Source organism: Strix uralensis, chromosome 24 (genome assembly GCF_047716275.1).
Source record: "Strix uralensis isolate ZFMK-TIS-50842 chromosome 24, bStrUra1, whole genome shotgun sequence".
In the NCBI taxonomy this organism is placed as follows: domain Eukaryota; kingdom Metazoa; phylum Chordata; class Aves; order Strigiformes; family Strigidae; genus Strix; species Strix uralensis.
Window position 1 is genome coordinate 2,701,380 of NC_133995.1, and position 16,801 is coordinate 2,718,180.

Genomic DNA, 16,801 nt, shown 5'->3' on the forward strand with positions numbered 1-16,801 from the left:
CACTCTGCCCCATGGCTGCCAGCCAGCCTGAGGAGGCAAGTGTCAAATCCACCCAAATACCCCCATCCACATCAGACACACCTGTCCTTACAAACACCCCTCATCACAGGTCCTCTGAAGCTGCAGCCATGCCTGTGGGGCCAGAATCAGACCTGCCCTGCTCCCTGTCAGCTACAGGATGTGGAGGCATCACTGCCTGGAGCCTGAGCTGTCAGGAAGGAGACCTTGGCAGGGATCACTAGATGAATACAAAGAGGAATTTGGATTTCAAAAGAAGAGAATACAAAGCTCTGAAGACTGAGCCTCCTACCAAGTGTGAGGGAGCTGCTTCCCAGCAGGCTTGCTTTATCTGGGAAGCGTGTTGGGAAGCCCAGTGGGGAGGATTAGAAAGAACACGCACACCTGATGGCATTGCTCTGAGCCCTGCAAGGGGTGCCAAGGCTTTGCGTAATGTTCTGATCCAGTTGTGATCCCCTGGCAGAGTATCTGGTTACCAGTGGTTTATAGGTGCAGTAACAACATACCATGTGTATTCTGGAAGAGTCGTGTGTCAGTCTAATTAACGACTTTGTGGTTTGTGAGCACTTACCTAAAGCAGATGGGCACTGTGTCTGTTCCTCTGCCAGGCAAAAGGAGTCCAAGGTATTTCAAAGTGAGCAGGTGCTATAAATTATAATTACCAGGCTTGAAGAGGTAGAGAAAGCAAAGAGAAAAGAAACCTGATGGATTAAGAGATCAAGATAAACTCTTGGGTTTTCTTTTTCAAATACTTATGGAAAGTGATGAGAATGGCTGGCTCTTTCTGGAGTTTCTCACAGATCAGCACTTTGGGAAGGTGCTTAGCGTGTGTCTGGCTCGTCTGGTTGGGTGTTGCCTACAGCAGTTTGGAGGGGGAAGGAGGAATTAATGCCAGTCAGAAGAGTGTCAGAGCTTTTCCGGTATGGGTGGCTATATGGTGGCCTCAGGACAGTCATCACAACTTGTCTCACCTGGCTTTGAGGCCAGGGGCTCCAGGAGGATAAGATTTCTAAGTGGCCCAGCTTTCCCAAAGTTACCACTGTAGTTCAGGTCCACAGTACCAGCCTGTGCTTTCAGTGTGGTGATCTGATTTCTAGCCTATGGCCATGAATCCCAGAATCTGCATTTCCTTGGGGTTCCCTCCTCCAGACCGGGGAGGAACTGCACTAATAGCTAATTTCTGGGATTTGGAGAGACTTTGGGCATCCTTAGGACACTAGCAGGTTTCTGACTCAGTACGGCACAGCAGCATAGGCACAAAGCTTCCAGTCACATTTCTTTCTGCCGATGAAGTCATCCAATCATTTATCTCCTGCCCTGTGGTAGCTCATTTCTCCTCCCACAGAGACTTGTGGCTGCATGTCACCTCACGTAGACCCCAGACCCCAAAAGTATGGACATAGCTGGCACAGAGGTGGTGACACACATAAAGTCATCTAACCCCACATGGGACATCAGCGGTGTGGAAGGATCCAGCTGAGCCCATCTCCATGTGTCTGAGGGGCACCCTTTAGTCAAGAGAGAGTAGACGCACTGGGAGAGAGGCTCATCTCCTGGCTCATCTCAGCTCCTCACCTGCCTTCAGAGATGGATCACTCACAGAGGTGCCTGGTCCTCTACATTCACAGCTGGAGAGGGACACACAGTTCAAAAGGAGACATCTGAGTGTAGCTGAGATGACTTCTAGCTGTGGTACCCACCTGTATATTAAACTTGATGTCCTCATTAAGTCCTTAGTACCTGAGCATGGCATGTGAATCAAGGAGTTAACCACAGCTCTAGCTCATCCCCTGGCCTGCATGTGCAGGGATTTGTCCAGAAACATCTAAACTACTAGTAATCTTGCTCCAGAGGAGAGAGAGCATGTAAATCATAGTGCATCTATACTGAAATTCGGCATAAGAGGGAACTGGAAGTCTGGTGTCTTGGCTAAAGGTCTGCAAAGCCCATTCACTCCAATAAAGTAATTTTCAGATATTTCTGCCTTGTCCAAGTGATCAGCAACAGTCAGGGCCTTGGACCAGGCTTGACTGTGGGATTCCCCCACAGCTGTTGCTGTCCCAGCAGCCTCCAGCACACTCAGCCCATACTGCACTTCACCCTTTCATTTACAAGCGCAGAAACCAATTGTGGCACGTGAGACTTGGAGAATGGTTCCCTGTCACTTTTTGACAAATCTCCCCATTGCATTCACCTCCTCCTCTGACATCAACCTCTCCTATCTCTCAATCATGCCCCACTCCCTGCTCTGCAATATCCCCTTTCCCCAGTAGCAACAGCAACACTTCCCTTCATAAGGAGTGAAGCCTCTAAATCCTGCACCATGAGGTCAGGCTCTTTTTTCCACAATACACTTCAAGTTTTCTCGTCTCCCTGGCAAGATACACCATAATGTTAGCAAACACTGACTTCAGTCCTCGCGGGCAGTTCGTTAGCCCTGTATCCCAAAAGGATTTGACTCTCTTGTTATTGGGCTTGATGGGGTGTTTGCTAAAGCAAAGGGACCCAGGAAAAAAACTGTGATTGCGTCTCCATCTGTCTTCTGCCTCTCGGCAACTCCTCCTGTGTGCAACATGTAAGGGAAGCAACAGCAGAAAAGGAAGAGACCTTTCCGCCATGTCAGCATGGATACATAGAGCAAACCATTTCCTGCTACCTGGTGACTAATGCACCTAGTCCACAGTTAGCCATTACCACTGCGACCATACAAAGATGGTGGGCAACAGCCCACTAGGTCCCATTCCCTGAGATCCCATCCTTGCTCTCATTTTAATTCTCCTTTCTCCCCCACAGTCTTTGTTCACTGCATCCCTCTGAAATATTTGCAGGATTCACTTGCCACTCTGATACAAATCTGTTGTTCCTAGCTGAAGTCAGCCACAGTCTTTCTGAGGAGGACTCCAGTCCCATCAGCACTGGTCCTGCTAACATCACCTTCCCATTTCAGATGTTTATATGACAGCAGTGTCTGTCCTCTTTACAGCTGTCCTGCAGAAGGATTCGATGACTTTATAAGCTGGTGGGATGCAACCTGGAGGACTAACTGTGTCATATACATTGTTCTTTAAAATATTGCAAGCATTTTCATGGTTTCTACAAATATCATTCTGATTTCACTCCAGCTTTACTCGACTCGTAATCTCTTAGTGCTAAATCAGCCTGATATGTACACTCCCTGCATACTGGTTAATTTTACCTCTAAAACAATCCAGTTCATCCAACCCATTGGCTTGCCACTTCTCTATCTTTAGCAGAAACCTTTCGGAGTTTCGTGGAAATGCAATCCCCTGTCCCTCAAGGCAGGTAATTATTTTTATACATATGACCGGAGATTAAAATTCAAAGAATGACTTATAGCAATTTGAGAACATGTGGACTTTGATGTCGACAAAGGAGGAAAGCTCTTCCCACCTGATCAGATTCTCACAAGCATATAAATTCTTATGACAGAAGGAAGAAAAAAAATTACCTTGGAATCAGCATGGCCTGAAGAGCTCAGTCAATTCATTCCTCGTTTCACTTCTTTGATCTATTTGAGATTTGACAGTTTGCTGTTAACAGCAATATTCTTCTCTATAAATCACATGTGATCCAGTAAGGTTTAAGAAAGGTGTTGTTTCCATTGGGTATTTAGAGGCTAAAAGCTATGGAAAAACCGGAAATCTATAAAGTCAACATAATATAGCGGTGACTGACAATCTGTTGGCATAGAAGTTGTCTTGTGGCAAGATCACCTCACTCCTGTAACAAGATTTACTGGCTACAGGGTCTTTCTGGAGCACAATGAAAAAGAGGTAAGGGAGGAGCAGTGAGGTAGTTCTTAACAGCAAATCTGAAGATTGACCAAAACAAAGCAACCACAAGTATTTTCTTGGTGATTGCTGCTGCTGAAAGCACAGGACCTTGAATTTCACCTGTTATAGACCACTTTGCAGCAGAAAGCATGCCTGTGGCAGGACAGAGAGCCCCGAACAAGTGTCACAGCGTAGGCAGCATGCTAAAGAAATTCCTTCCACTGTAGAGGCCACGTGCTGCTCAAAACCTTCCTGTCCCATTTCTGAAATCCCCTCTTTTGCCTGAGGCACCTCTTCTCAGCAGCCAGCTCTGGAGACAAGCACAGCTATATCAGTGGAGTTTTGCCCCCGTTCTTGTTTTCAGAAGCCTGGTCTCCATTTTGGCATTTCAAGTGTTTAATGGTATTTCTACAAAGAAGAAAAGTCTAGGAGGGGCCAAGAGCAGATGTCTGCCACATCCAAGTGAACACTACAGTCAGGCGTGCCACACATCTGGATGTACTGCAGGGAACTTTCACGCAGTGATTCAGCCATGTTGTAGCGTTGTGAGTCCTTGCTGAAGTTTGGCTGCTGTTAGTATTCCTCACTGGCTGTATGGAAGCAGGAGCCTCTCTGGCTCCACATGCCATGATCCTTCCTCCCAGGTGTAATGAGCAAAATCTGAGATTCACCTGAAAACAGCAAGGTGGCCCCTGTAGTTGTGTAGTTGAGACAGTGCCCAGACAGTGAGGAAATGTTTCAGTTGTGTTTTCTTTCTTTGGATTCAGGTGGGCTGATGTCCCTGGAAAGGACTGAGGCTCTCCTTCTCTATGGCCACATCTTGTAATTTGATTCAGGAATGATAAGCCAGATTCAGAGGAGTCACTGCTTCTTGGCATAGACTTCGAGCAGACAAGATTTTTCTGGTTCCATGTACCACAGGCTGTCATCCAATCTGCCGCTCCTTAGTTCTTTTCTCTACTTCACCCAATCTGAGCTGTCACTGAAGATCTGTGCTTGTCACCAGGACACAGAGTAGCTTGGCAATATCAGGCCAGGTTTGAGGAGAAAAACCTGCATTAAAATACAAATCCAGTTCAAGATTCAGATTTTGGAGTTGTTCCTCTGCTTACACTGGCCTGATCCAAATCCCTGATCTGGGTTCAAGAGTATCAGGTGCGTGGCTGGACCTTATTTCTTATTCGAGCAGCTTTCTCTGCCATTCATCTTGTCTCCTCTTGTTGTTTATGGACTGTTCCCCAGTACCTTTGAAGAGCACTAGTATTTTTACTGCAATGATGATCAATAACACATTTTTCAAAAGTCAGTGACAAATCCACTTGGCAGTAAATGCATCACCACCTTTTATAGGTGCAAAAAATCTGGCTTGGTGATGGTGTTCTTGGTAGGACCCAACAAGCATCTTCACTGCCTCCCCTTTGCAGCCCTCAAAGCACAGCAGCGGGATCAGCCACGCTGGCATTTGGCATTACAACAGAGCAGCCTGGGCCAGGTTTGTAGTTGGGAAGTTGAGTGTCTGGGACCAGGAGGCTGGTGTCTTCGTGCCTCTGCTATGAGTGAGTGCTAGATCATTTCCTCATGGTGGGAGATCCTAAGATACCACCAGGAAGGAAATCAAATTCTTCTGAGTCATCCTCCATGGCCTTGCTGCACAACCTTCCTTCCCTTCAGGTAAGCTTCTGCTGTGCCCACGTCTCCCTCAGGCAGACCAGGTGGATTTGTCTCCTCTGACCATAGCTGTCTAGATATTACTCATCTCAGCTAGTCGGCAGTGGAAAATGATCAGCATTTCCAGAGGGTGAATCATGCCTGTTATCTGAGAGCCCTGTCTGGGGGATGAATCACTCTCTGGAGGACCCTGGTTTTCTCTTCTGGCTATGGAAAGACCCTATATTTGGGTGAATAAGGCTGGGTGGGATGTGCCTTTCCAACCCCTGGAGATCAAAAAATGCCCCTCTCCCCACCCCCCCACTTTTATCTGACAAAAACAGATCACCAAGCTAACAAAAATCATCAGAGCATGGGTACCAAAGCAAAGCTGAGCATCTCTCCTCCCCCATGGCCCCATGCACACAACCCAGCAAACACTTGTGTAGCCCTCAGAGAAACCTATCAGAGGACACTGTCTTGCCCAGAAATACAAGTGCAAAGAGCAGTTTATCCATTAACCAGAGTGGAATTTCTCTGCACTCCAGAGCTGGAAGGATTTGAATTTGTAACCATTGTTCTGGGAGCAAGTCAGAAATGAGAAAAGCTTCTGACATGGGTACTGGGTACATCACAGACATGATTTTTTCCTGTCAGTAGGAGGAACTCAGATGGTCAGATTAGAGCCTTTTCTGCTTAGGACTAAAAAAGCATGAAATGCAATGTGGTTATCCCACTACAATGACCTCAATAGCTTTTTTTGAGAGGAAGATTTAGAGACCACACACAAGCTGTTGAACGTATCATCCTCAACGAACAGTTCTCTTTAGCAGTGCTCAAATAAATCCTTGTCTCCATTTGTCCTTCATCCATTACTCCCTGGCTTTGATCAATGAGATGTTGTGAAGTTTATGGAAAGGAAATATCCATATGGCTCATGCTTGTGAGTGTCCGTGATGTGAAGGATCCCTGGATTCATCTCCCAGGAGGATGAGTGTCGTGTTGTTTATCAGACTAACAATTAAAAGTTTAGCGAACTTCAGTCACTCTAACTTACTTTATTGTATGACAGAACTGGCAAATACAGAAAAACAGGTGTCTGCATAAACTGCTATTTCCCCCCAAGAATGGTGTCAGCAGATACAGAAACTCTACACCTGAGTGCATCGGACTCCTTACCTGCATACACAATGTGTAAAAAGCAAGTTTCATCTCCTTACAGCTTTTGACATTCTTTCCTGGAATGTGTAGAGAGTAGGCTTTTCAGCTCCCAGTAATCTTGAGTTGGGACATCATGTTCGTGATGATCCCCTGAGTAAATGCCTCTCTTGTGACTTCGCTTTCTGATTTTCCCATTCATTGAGCTCATAGTTGGCAATACTTGGAAGGGGGTGATGATGAGTGATGCCTTTGCCATGCCCCAGCACCTCCAAGATTCACCAGTTGCACTCCCAAGAGAAGTGGCCGCAGCACAGGTTGGGTGGCTTGAGCTGTATTTGTCTAGCAGCTTGGCAGAGGTTATACCTACGTGGCTATGCCCATTATGTCCTGTAGTCACCACCAACCTTTTCTATACTGACCGCTAGCAATCCAGTGTGGCAACCAGGAGCTCCATTTGGATAAACATTCAAGAGATCATTCACACCAAGCTGAAACTGGTGGTCAATTGTCTATATTGTTCCTACCTTTCTCTGCCCACACCGCAATGACTGCAGTACCCACCTTTCAGTAAGCATATGTCCCTCAGAAGAGACTCTGACAAACACAGAAACTTAATTCCACCTTCATACCCCTCTCATATGCACTGACAGTCCCCATCTCGGGGGGTGGGGGGTGGCCAGGGAAAAGCACATACTATCTTGACTGCCCTCCCAGTGCCTAGGACATTTTAGGCACTAAAGAAATAATAATCACAGTTCACATCCACAATCCACACACACACACTCTTGAATATGAGTCATATAGTAAGTTCCAATGTGTTTTCCATTGACCTTTATTATGGGGATTCATGAACCTTAACTCACTCGCTTACACACATAAGTATCCAGGGCATGCTGCATTTCCCTAGTGACGACTCAATAGAGAAGATGAACAATGGGTCCCAGATGTTACGTACAGTAGATACAGCCGCATAGCAGGGAAGATGGGTCCCAGATGTTACATACAGTAGATGTGTCAGTGCAAAAGGAAGATGGGTCCCAGATGTTACATGCATTGAATGTGTAAGTGCTCCTGATGAACCACAGAGAAGCTTCAGGTAAACTGGAGATAGGAAGGCAAGAAAGAAATGAACAACATATTTAAACTGGCACCCATCTTTGCAGCCTTTAGTCCTCTACACAAGATACATTAGTCTGCTCTCTTCTTTAACCCTCTGCCTCTTTCATAACCCTGTGGCTTTCAAGGTGTTCCTCCCACCACAAGGTAGGTGGGAGCACAGTCAGTCTAGTGAGACTTGGGGATGACAACACAGAACTGTCTCACCCCATGAGGTAAGGCATAGGAATCACTAGCTGTGTTGGTAGGATAAACACCAAGTTAATTTTTAGCCAAGTGATGTGATGCGCATAAACAAAATGTTAGGGGCAGTAGGAGCCAGCCCTGTGCATGACAGGCCCTATCAGACACGCTATCTTTGGCAGCAGGAACCCAGTGCTGGGATCTGTGAGGTCCCTGCTAGCCCAGGCTGTAGATGGTCCAAGCAATCAGTCTCCTAACAACCATGTGCAGTGCTAACTGCTCTTGAAGGGAGGCAGCTCCCGTCACAGCCCCTTGCAGTGCAGGGCAGAGCCTCTGTTCCCTTCAGACAGAGGAAGGAGGAGACAAAGAAAAGCCAAGCAACTTGTCCAGGGTCACACTGAGCCCACAGCAGAGCAGGGGCACTGGACAGTTAGGTCCAAATCCCAGTCAAGCAGACTCTGCCCTGTTTTCACAACTCAGTGTTACACCTCGAAAGCAGCCCCAGCTGTCAGAAAGAGCAGAAGAGCTTTCCAGTGCCCTGCAGCTGTGGTGTGACTCGAAAACTAGTGTGTCTGGCCCATGGAGAATCCTCTCAGTGAGAAAAGGGCCAGAGAACAGACCCACAGACCCCTGTGTTGACTCCAGAGGGCTTGTGGCTGCCATGTTGTTTAAAACAACCTGGTAACTTGTGGAGGGGCCAAGTCCAGAGGGTCTCAGGCCCTTGTGAGATTGAGAACTATTGTGCACTCCTCTCCAGGACAACATCTGGCCAGCTGTGAATTGCATATCTTCAGTGAGAAGTGATGCACCACATGCATGACCATCAAGGTTCAAGGCTCTCAGCAGAGGCCAGTGCTGCTCCCCAGTATAGTCTGTGAGCTATAAGGGTTATTTAATTTCTAAAACAAAGCTGGCTGCATCAGAAAGTCATGGGGGATCCTATGGGTGCTCACCCAGCACAAGGAGGCACTCAAACACACCAGACACCTCAACAGGATAAAGCTCACACCGAAGTTTCCATCAAAACAAAATAACCATGAGTCTAGCAATGGTTGCCCGAGTCAAACATCGCAGACTGGACATCTGGAGCCCTATCTCCATGTCAGCTCATGATTAGAGAGCGGATGGAGAAAGGCAGACATGAATCCAGCTGTGACACCCCTGCAGGTCCCCACTGCCAGATAGAGACCTTGTGATGCATCTGGTCTGGTCCTGGTCCCTGTGCATTCAAGGTGTGAGCTGGCTCTTCTGTCCCAGTCCATGTTTGGCCCTGGGGATCTGTCAGGGTGCGCTGACCTGTTCTGAGCCCCTCTCCCCAGAGAGCAGTGTGTCCTGTTCCTTCTGTCTCCAAGAGCTGCTGTCCCTTCTGTTTTCCAGCTAGCTTCTGTGCTTGACAAACACTTTGTTTCCCAGCAAATATGCAGGACCCACACTGCTTGGTGGGCCTTTGAGCCACTCTGCTTAGCCTCTGGCTACTTTCTGTACCTTCTCCATTTCCCTGTGCCTGGCACCATGGGCAAGGAGGGCAATGCCAGGCACCTAGGGGGAAGACTGGCTGGGGAGTCAGTGCAGCGGTGGAGTGCAGCTGCCCAACTGTCAGCAGTTTTTATAACTGCACAGAGATTTTGGCAATACTTCTTGCATGGTTCTGACCTGAGGGGTTTTGGAGGTGTCTGGAGCTCGGGATAACAAAGCCCTCTTGTCTGTACCAAAGGCACTTTGTGTGGAGTCTAGGTATTGCTCTGATTTAATTTCCTGAGCATCCATCAAGGAGGGCTTCCCAGAGGTACATGTCCCACTAAGTCAGACTCTGCAGTCCAAACAGAGCCCTGCAAACTTTTCCACCAGGTCCTGTTCCACAGCCAACTGGGAACACGTTTGCATCTTGAACCTCCATTCACTGTCTGGGTTGGTTTTCACAAGAGTTTTTAGACTGGAAATGGAGCAAGCCTTGCTTGAGGGCTGTGAGCTCTTCTGTGGCAGGGGCAGAGAGCCCAGGTGTTGGAGCAGGCCTATTAGGCAATGTTTTACCTATTCAATAGTGTCATTCATAGAATCAGTGAAGCACGGAATGGTTTGGGTTGGAAGGGACCTCTAAAGGCCATCTAGTCCAAGCTTCCTGCAATGAGCAGGGACATCTTCAACTAGATGAGGTTGCTCAGATCCCCGTCCAACCTGAGTGTTTCCAGGGATGGGGCATTTACTACATCTCTGGGCAACCTGTTCCGGTGTTTCACCACCCTCATCATAAAATTTTTTTTCCTTTTATCTTGTCTGAATCTACCTTCTTTTAGCTTACCCCTTGCAAGACTCTTACCCCCTACAGGGTCTACCAAAAAGTCTGTCCCCATCTTTCTTACAAGCCCCTTTTAAGTATTGAAAGGCTGCAGTAAGGTCTCCCTGGACCCTTCTCTTCTCCAGGCTGAACAACCCCAACTCTCTCAGCCTTTCCTCTGATTATTTTTGTGTCCTCCTCTGGACTCACTTCAACAGGACCATTCTTCCACTGTATCTGCAGTATGTCATGACCACAAGGACACGATAGGCAGAGCAGAAATTGAACCCAGTTTCCCACCTTCCAGGTTAGCACTGCATTCTCTGGCTGCCTTTCTCCTATCCCACTTGGTATCAGTTGATGGAAGAAGACCTTGCTCCTCACCTGGGTTATTTGGGCAGGCTCAGGCACCCAGAACCTCCTGTCCCTGTGTGTCCAGGCCCCATCAGGTGCTGTGCCTGGCAGAAAGAGCAGCACACGTGGAGCTGGCTTGCAGGGAATTGTGGCAGAGGGGGACAGAGTGTCTTTTAGCAGAGTGTTCTGCAGGGCTCTGGAGCCGTCCTCCTTCGCTGCGCCCTCAGCTCCTTGCACGGCAAGTTCCCCGGGAGCTCACAAGCCAGGTACTGACTCAGTGCATCTGGGAGTTTTTCCTGAGAAAGGAGCTGAGGTGTTGGCCCCAGTCATTAGTAAGTTATCGAGAAGTTTAGCTGCAGTGACATCATCTCCTTCTTATGTTACTACAAGGAACTTAGATCCTATTATGGGATAGGAGGTAACTCAATCGAGCCTTTCAAGATAAACTCAGACAGGAAGAGAGACATGATTGCCTGAAGGCACCAATTAGACATTTCTGGTGAGATCAGCTCTGTTCAGCCAACACACATGCACACTGGGGCCAGGGAAAACAGCAAGCACCTCGCTCCCTGAGAAAGGAGTAGTGTCAGGGAGGGGTGGGCAACCAGCTCTTCCTCCCACTGCTGCCGGGTCAGTCCTCACCACTCCTTCAAGGGTCACAGCTCTCTCTCCACACCGTCCTTTCTTTATGTCCTATATTCTGCTGTTGACAGATAATCAAGATGCAGAGGAGCTCCCTGGTTTGGAGACAGAACAGCCCAGCCCAGTACCACCCAATGCTGCAGATGATCTTTGGTGGCATGTTTTCTCCAACTTTATCAAGGGAAATAATAGCCCAATACTTTTCAAAAAATACTGGGAGGATGGGTTGGATACTGTGGTCCCACTGTCCTGTTGTGACTGGGCAGTGGAGGAATATCACAGAGTCTGTACTGCAGACGGTTTACTGCACAGTTTGTCTAAGGCATCCAGAGAGCCAGCTATCATTGGCTCTACTCTGTGCAAGGAAGGAAGAAGAGCAGCAAAAGTCAGGATATTTCCCAATAGTATGGTGGTGTGCATTTTATTGATTTCCAGGCTGCAGCTCCCCTTGTAAGTGTTCCACGGCCAGAAGGAACTGGAAGGATATGGGCAAAGTTGTTTCTGCCAGTCATAGCCTGAGATTTGCACGACATCTGTTAGGGAACAGAGAGACTGTTTCTGGTTATCCACTGCTGCACACTTCTGCCAGTCATGTTACAGACAGCAGGATGCATGTCCTTACAGATGTCTAGGAAATGCACTTGCACATCCTCTGAAATGCTCTGAAGCTGTTCTTGGAACAAGACAGTTCTTAGAAACTGCTGGGTCTGTGGCACAGGAAACCAAATATCTCAGATTATAGCTCAACCTGTCAGAATTAATATAAAACTTATGACATGCTTGATGCACTGGCAACTGCACATAGCCCCACCACCACCGACCTCCTGAATGGCTGCATTGATTCCATTGGCTTATCTTCTGCACACTGGGAAGGAGGAATCTCCCACTCTTGACCTTTTCTCATTAGTAAAGAACTTCCCTACCTGCTTGGCTCCTTCTAGGAATGTTTTTGATCCTAGCATAATGTCTGGACTGTTCCTGGCAAGAAGGCAGGCAATTCCTCCTCAAGCCTTTATCAAATACAGACAATGCTCAAAGCAATGAGGTGGCTCTTCAAAGGTACCCTGTGCCCGTGTGAAGCCTACCTGACACTGTCTTGTCCAAGGAAAAACTTCCCTTTCCCACTACACACAAGTTCCTTTGGCTCCCCAGAGCCTTTCAGTGCTCCTTCCAGGCACTTTTAGGACTTCTGATTGTCGTGTTGGAAGTCATACAAATGCCCATAACTATCAGCAGTAGATGCAGATCTAAAGCCAGAAGCTGAGACTCTCAAGCAGCTGCTGATTTTCATATGCTGTTTTCTTGAATGTCCCACTTAAAATCAGCTCCTTTTGCCTGAAACGGACAGGACAATGCTCTGCAGTGCCTTGTTTGAGTCTGTGAAGTCATTTGGAAATCTTGCCCATGCAGACATCTGGAGGCCACTGTGTGTCATCCGCTCTCCAGATCTGCAGCGTTGCTCGACAGCAGGTGTGAGATGAAGTCCCACTTCTAAGGCATCCAGCAGCACCATGAAAAACACATCTTCCTCTGTAAGCAACAAATGGGTTAATGCTTGCGAGGAAAACCGAGTGATTTGGTGAAATAAAGATTAAAACATCTCCATGGAAGGTGAGGAGCCAGCCCCAGCCTGCGCTGTCCCATTTACCCACTAATCGGCCCAATTATCTTAGGTATAAATCATAACACAAAACACAGAGCCAGAGTCACACACTGAAGAAAGGAGAGAACTGTTGGGTTGGTTTTTGTTTAGTATAATTGATATAATTACTAACAACTCTGTGCCAAGAACTTCAGCTTTTCTCCTTCCAGAAGAGAGTGGAGAGCTGTCTGAAAGCCATAGCAATTAGCAATCCCCACATGCACAACTTTTATTAGAAAGAATGCACCTCTATTCCAGAAAGAGCCAGCAACTCCCTGAGGAGCAATTAACCAACCCAGAGACCTTTTGGCACCAGGAATGCAGCCATCACTTAGTCCATGTTCCCTGTTCCCTTGTCAATGCTGCAAAGGCACATAAGGAATCCTGCCTGTCATGCTGCATGTGAAATGCCTTCACCTGGAACTTCCTTGTTCCTAATTTTAACTTCACCAGCTCCAGATAGCTGCATCTTGCTATGCTGTGGTCCAACCAGGCTGATGTTTCTGAGGTTGCTCAGGCCCTTGTCCAGCTCATTGCAACCAGCAAAAACTCCACTGAGGAACCTGGCTGGGATCTGATTTGCAAACTCTTAGGTGCCTGGAGCTCACCAACGCTCCCCATGCACACTGCTCTCCAGATAGTGTCTCATGGACAGTGGCCACACTCATCACAACACTCCACATTGCCACCAGGCAGCCCCTGTGGAGTTGAGGAGACAGAAGACTTGGGATTCGTTTGAGTCTTGCAGAGGTGATCTCTCATTGACAGCAGGTGTGGAGACATGGAACAGAGCCTGGCTTGGAGCTGCAGAACATCCAGAGCTAGTGGCCATCCAGAGCGTTACCAAACTCCTTCAGTGAATCTCAATTATTGCCCCTGTACTAACCATAGGGATCCGCAGAGACAGGGAGGTGTCTGAGTACCTCAGAAAAATCCACCAAGGACCCATGCTACCTCACTGGCACTTCTCTCATACCTATGGACCATGGATGTAAAAAAGTGCCTTTCCTGAGCATAATAAAATAACCAGGAAGCAAATCCATCAACACTAATGTTTTTCCCAACACTTGGGGCACCATCACACTGAAGCCAAACTCCCTTGTGGCTCACGTCTGAGATGTCACCCAGGAGTTCATGACCGAAGTGGGACATAAAGCTGGACAGTCATGGGGTCCACCTCGCTCCCTTGCCACGAACCATCCCTGTCTTGGACAGCTCAGCCTGATGCACCAGCCCTTGGCTCTGTTTTAGTGTCTCCATTTCTGAAAGCTTAATTTGGTTCTGAAAAAGATAACTATTCTCAACAGATATTTTCATTGTCTGTTCTTTAATTAATTAAAGTTGAAACAGAGCACTCACTTCAAAACAATTTTCAGTAAACATATAGGGATCTGGATGAAAGAATGTCTCTGAGAGAAGTAAGAAGTACTTCTTTTTTTTAAAAAAAAAAACAGATTATGATGCCAGAAACTAACAGAATTCTTATGCTGAAGAAGGAATGGAAAAATTAAGCAAAGATTAACATTTCCCACACAAGTTTTAATTTTGGTCAAAAAGTTCTTGTTTGTCCCAAAATATTTTGATGAAAATTTTCAAATAGTGTCTTTAATCTTACCCTCAGCTGCTTCAGGGTTTGCTTTTCTGCTCTTCATTCTTTGGATTTGTCTTCTCAGGAAGATGAATGATGCTATGCTCTCATTTGTTTGTAGTCTTGGTGACAGGAGGTACATCGAGGCAGAACTTGCAACATGCTCACCCTCTTCAAGGGGAAAGTATAGACTGTCTTGTGTCAGTCCTCTGAGCAAAGATGCAAATCCTGTGGCAACAGAGCCAAGCTTTGGGTGCGATAAGCTTTAGTCATCCACAGAGGAATCAACAGAGCTGGCTGAAAAAGTCTCAGCTAAACAGCCTTGCACCAAAAAATGCCGCTTTGCGGTAATGCAAGTGTATTGTAATTTGGAAAAATACATTAGTGTGGCAAAATGGGAGTAATGAAATAGTTATTTAATTCACCTTGGGGTGTCATTTCAGTTTGAGGTGATCTTGTATCAAGACTTGTACAGTGCATTTAAAGGACAGTTGTCCAAGGGAGATCTCAGGAAGGTTTGACTACAGTTTTTGACCAGGCCCAGGTCAGAGCAGCCAGTGCAGGAAATGCTTCTCTCTGTAGCATAGGAAAGGTCTGTTTCCCAGGATATTCTGAAACTTTCACCCAGGAAATACCACCCCTACTCCACTGCAGAGACCTCAGCTTGCCCCTGGTGTCTTCCCACATGAGGGGGCATTTGGTCTCCTTCTGCAGACTAGATTATTGCAGGTGCTGGGAACTGGTTTGTGAACTAGAAAATGTTGTCTGTGCGCTTCGGACAAAGGACTGGTGCCAGGGGAGAACAGTGTCAGGGGGTCTGCTCCAGTGTCCAACTTTCATCAAAAATATTACTTTATGTAGTCAAAAAATACTAATTTCTATGCCACATTCCTTTAGGGAGGATCACTGATTTGAGGGCTGGGTCATGACAGTTCTATTAACTTCCTTCTCTCATGCTTTGATAAGAGACAAAGTGCTTTCTCTTTGCAATTTGAATTCAGAGATCTTTCCTTTAGATAGCTTGGAAAAATAAAATAAGCTCTGTTGGCCATGGATAGAAATCAGAATTTGCTTTCTCCTTGGTATAATTGGTTCCTGGTATTTCATCCAAATTTGAAGTGTTTTCCTCTTATATTTTGATTTTAAAATCTACAGATAACACATTGTATTCTGCTCACCATTGTTGAAATAAAGAGATCTTTAAGAGAAATTATTCCCAAACCTATTTTTTTAACTTTTTTTTTTTTATAAGCTTAATATTTTTTGGCTTCTAATTCTATTTTGGAACAAAAACAAGTCTTAAAAATTAAAGTTTCTCATCAAATTAAACCTCAAATTCAAATGCCTTAAGGTTTCCATGATGATTAAAAAAAAAAAAAAAAGGCAATTGGCAAATCAAGAAGAAAGAAAGGCCTGAACATGTGTGATACAGAGAGCACAGGCTTAATTCCTGTCCCATGACATATAGTCTGACTTGTTTGTGGTGCTTCGCAGGTAGCTCTGGCAGTTTGGATCAAATGCAGGACACCAAGCAAGGCTGCCACAAATTTCACATTTCCAGAAAAAACCTTTTCTTCTGGAATGGGGCTTTGGCCACAGTTTGCTGTCCAGCTCATCCCGCAGCAGTGGGTTGGAGTGGGCTGTGGGGTACCCCAAATAGGGCTGTGCCCCTGCAGATCAGCTCAGGCAGATCCACGGCAAGCCTGGCCCCAGGGGATGCAGCTTTGATGCTCATTTTTAAGCTGGCCAGTGTCCAACTGGTGAGTCCGTATGAAAGGACTTAGCCCAACCACTTTGTTTAAGAAGCTGCCATCAGTTGGCAGCACTAAATGGCCATCAAGAAGGGATCATCCTTGGCAGTGGTCAAACATCTCCAATCACAGGCAGGAGCCTTGCGCCAAGACCTCCTTATGCTAATCACTATTTACAGTCTAATCAAATCTCCCTGGCCATCAATCCATCCTGCCTCGGCATCAAAACTCCCTTTGCATAACACTGCGGGCACATAAAGCAATGCTGGATCCATCTCTCACTTATCCCCACCCTGTTTCTTTCCCACTCAGACGCCTGGATGCAAACCTTATCTCTGTGGTGCCTGAGAAGAGCTTTGAGGGGCTGCTCTCCTTGCGTCACCTGTGGCTGGATGATAATGCCCTGACGGAGATCCCTGTCCAGGCTCTGAACCACCTGCCAGCACTGCAAGCCATGACCTTGGCTCTCAACCAGATCTGGCACATCCCTGATTACGCCTTCCAGAACCTCAGCAGCCTCGTGGTGCTGTAAGCCTTCTCCGCTTGTTATTCCCTCGCAGCCGTGGCATCCTCTGGCTGGGACAAGGTGCTGACTGTGCCTGGCAAACAGGGTCCTCCTCCCATGGGAAG

The 16,801-nt window shown here is 46.9% G+C and overlaps 1 protein-coding gene across 1 annotated transcript in view; it reads left to right on the forward strand.

Annotated features, from left to right (window-relative positions):
• The window catches only part of LGR6 (leucine rich repeat containing G protein-coupled receptor 6), a 147,099-nt gene that overhangs the window by 81,690 nt on the left and 48,608 nt on the right, over nucleotides 1-16,801 (forward strand). The window contains exon 5 of the mRNA XM_074893547.1: nucleotides 16,484-16,699. Coding sequence (XP_074749648.1) covers nucleotides 16,484-16,699 — 216 coding nt within the window. The remainder of the gene's footprint in view (nucleotides 1-16,483; nucleotides 16,700-16,801) is intronic.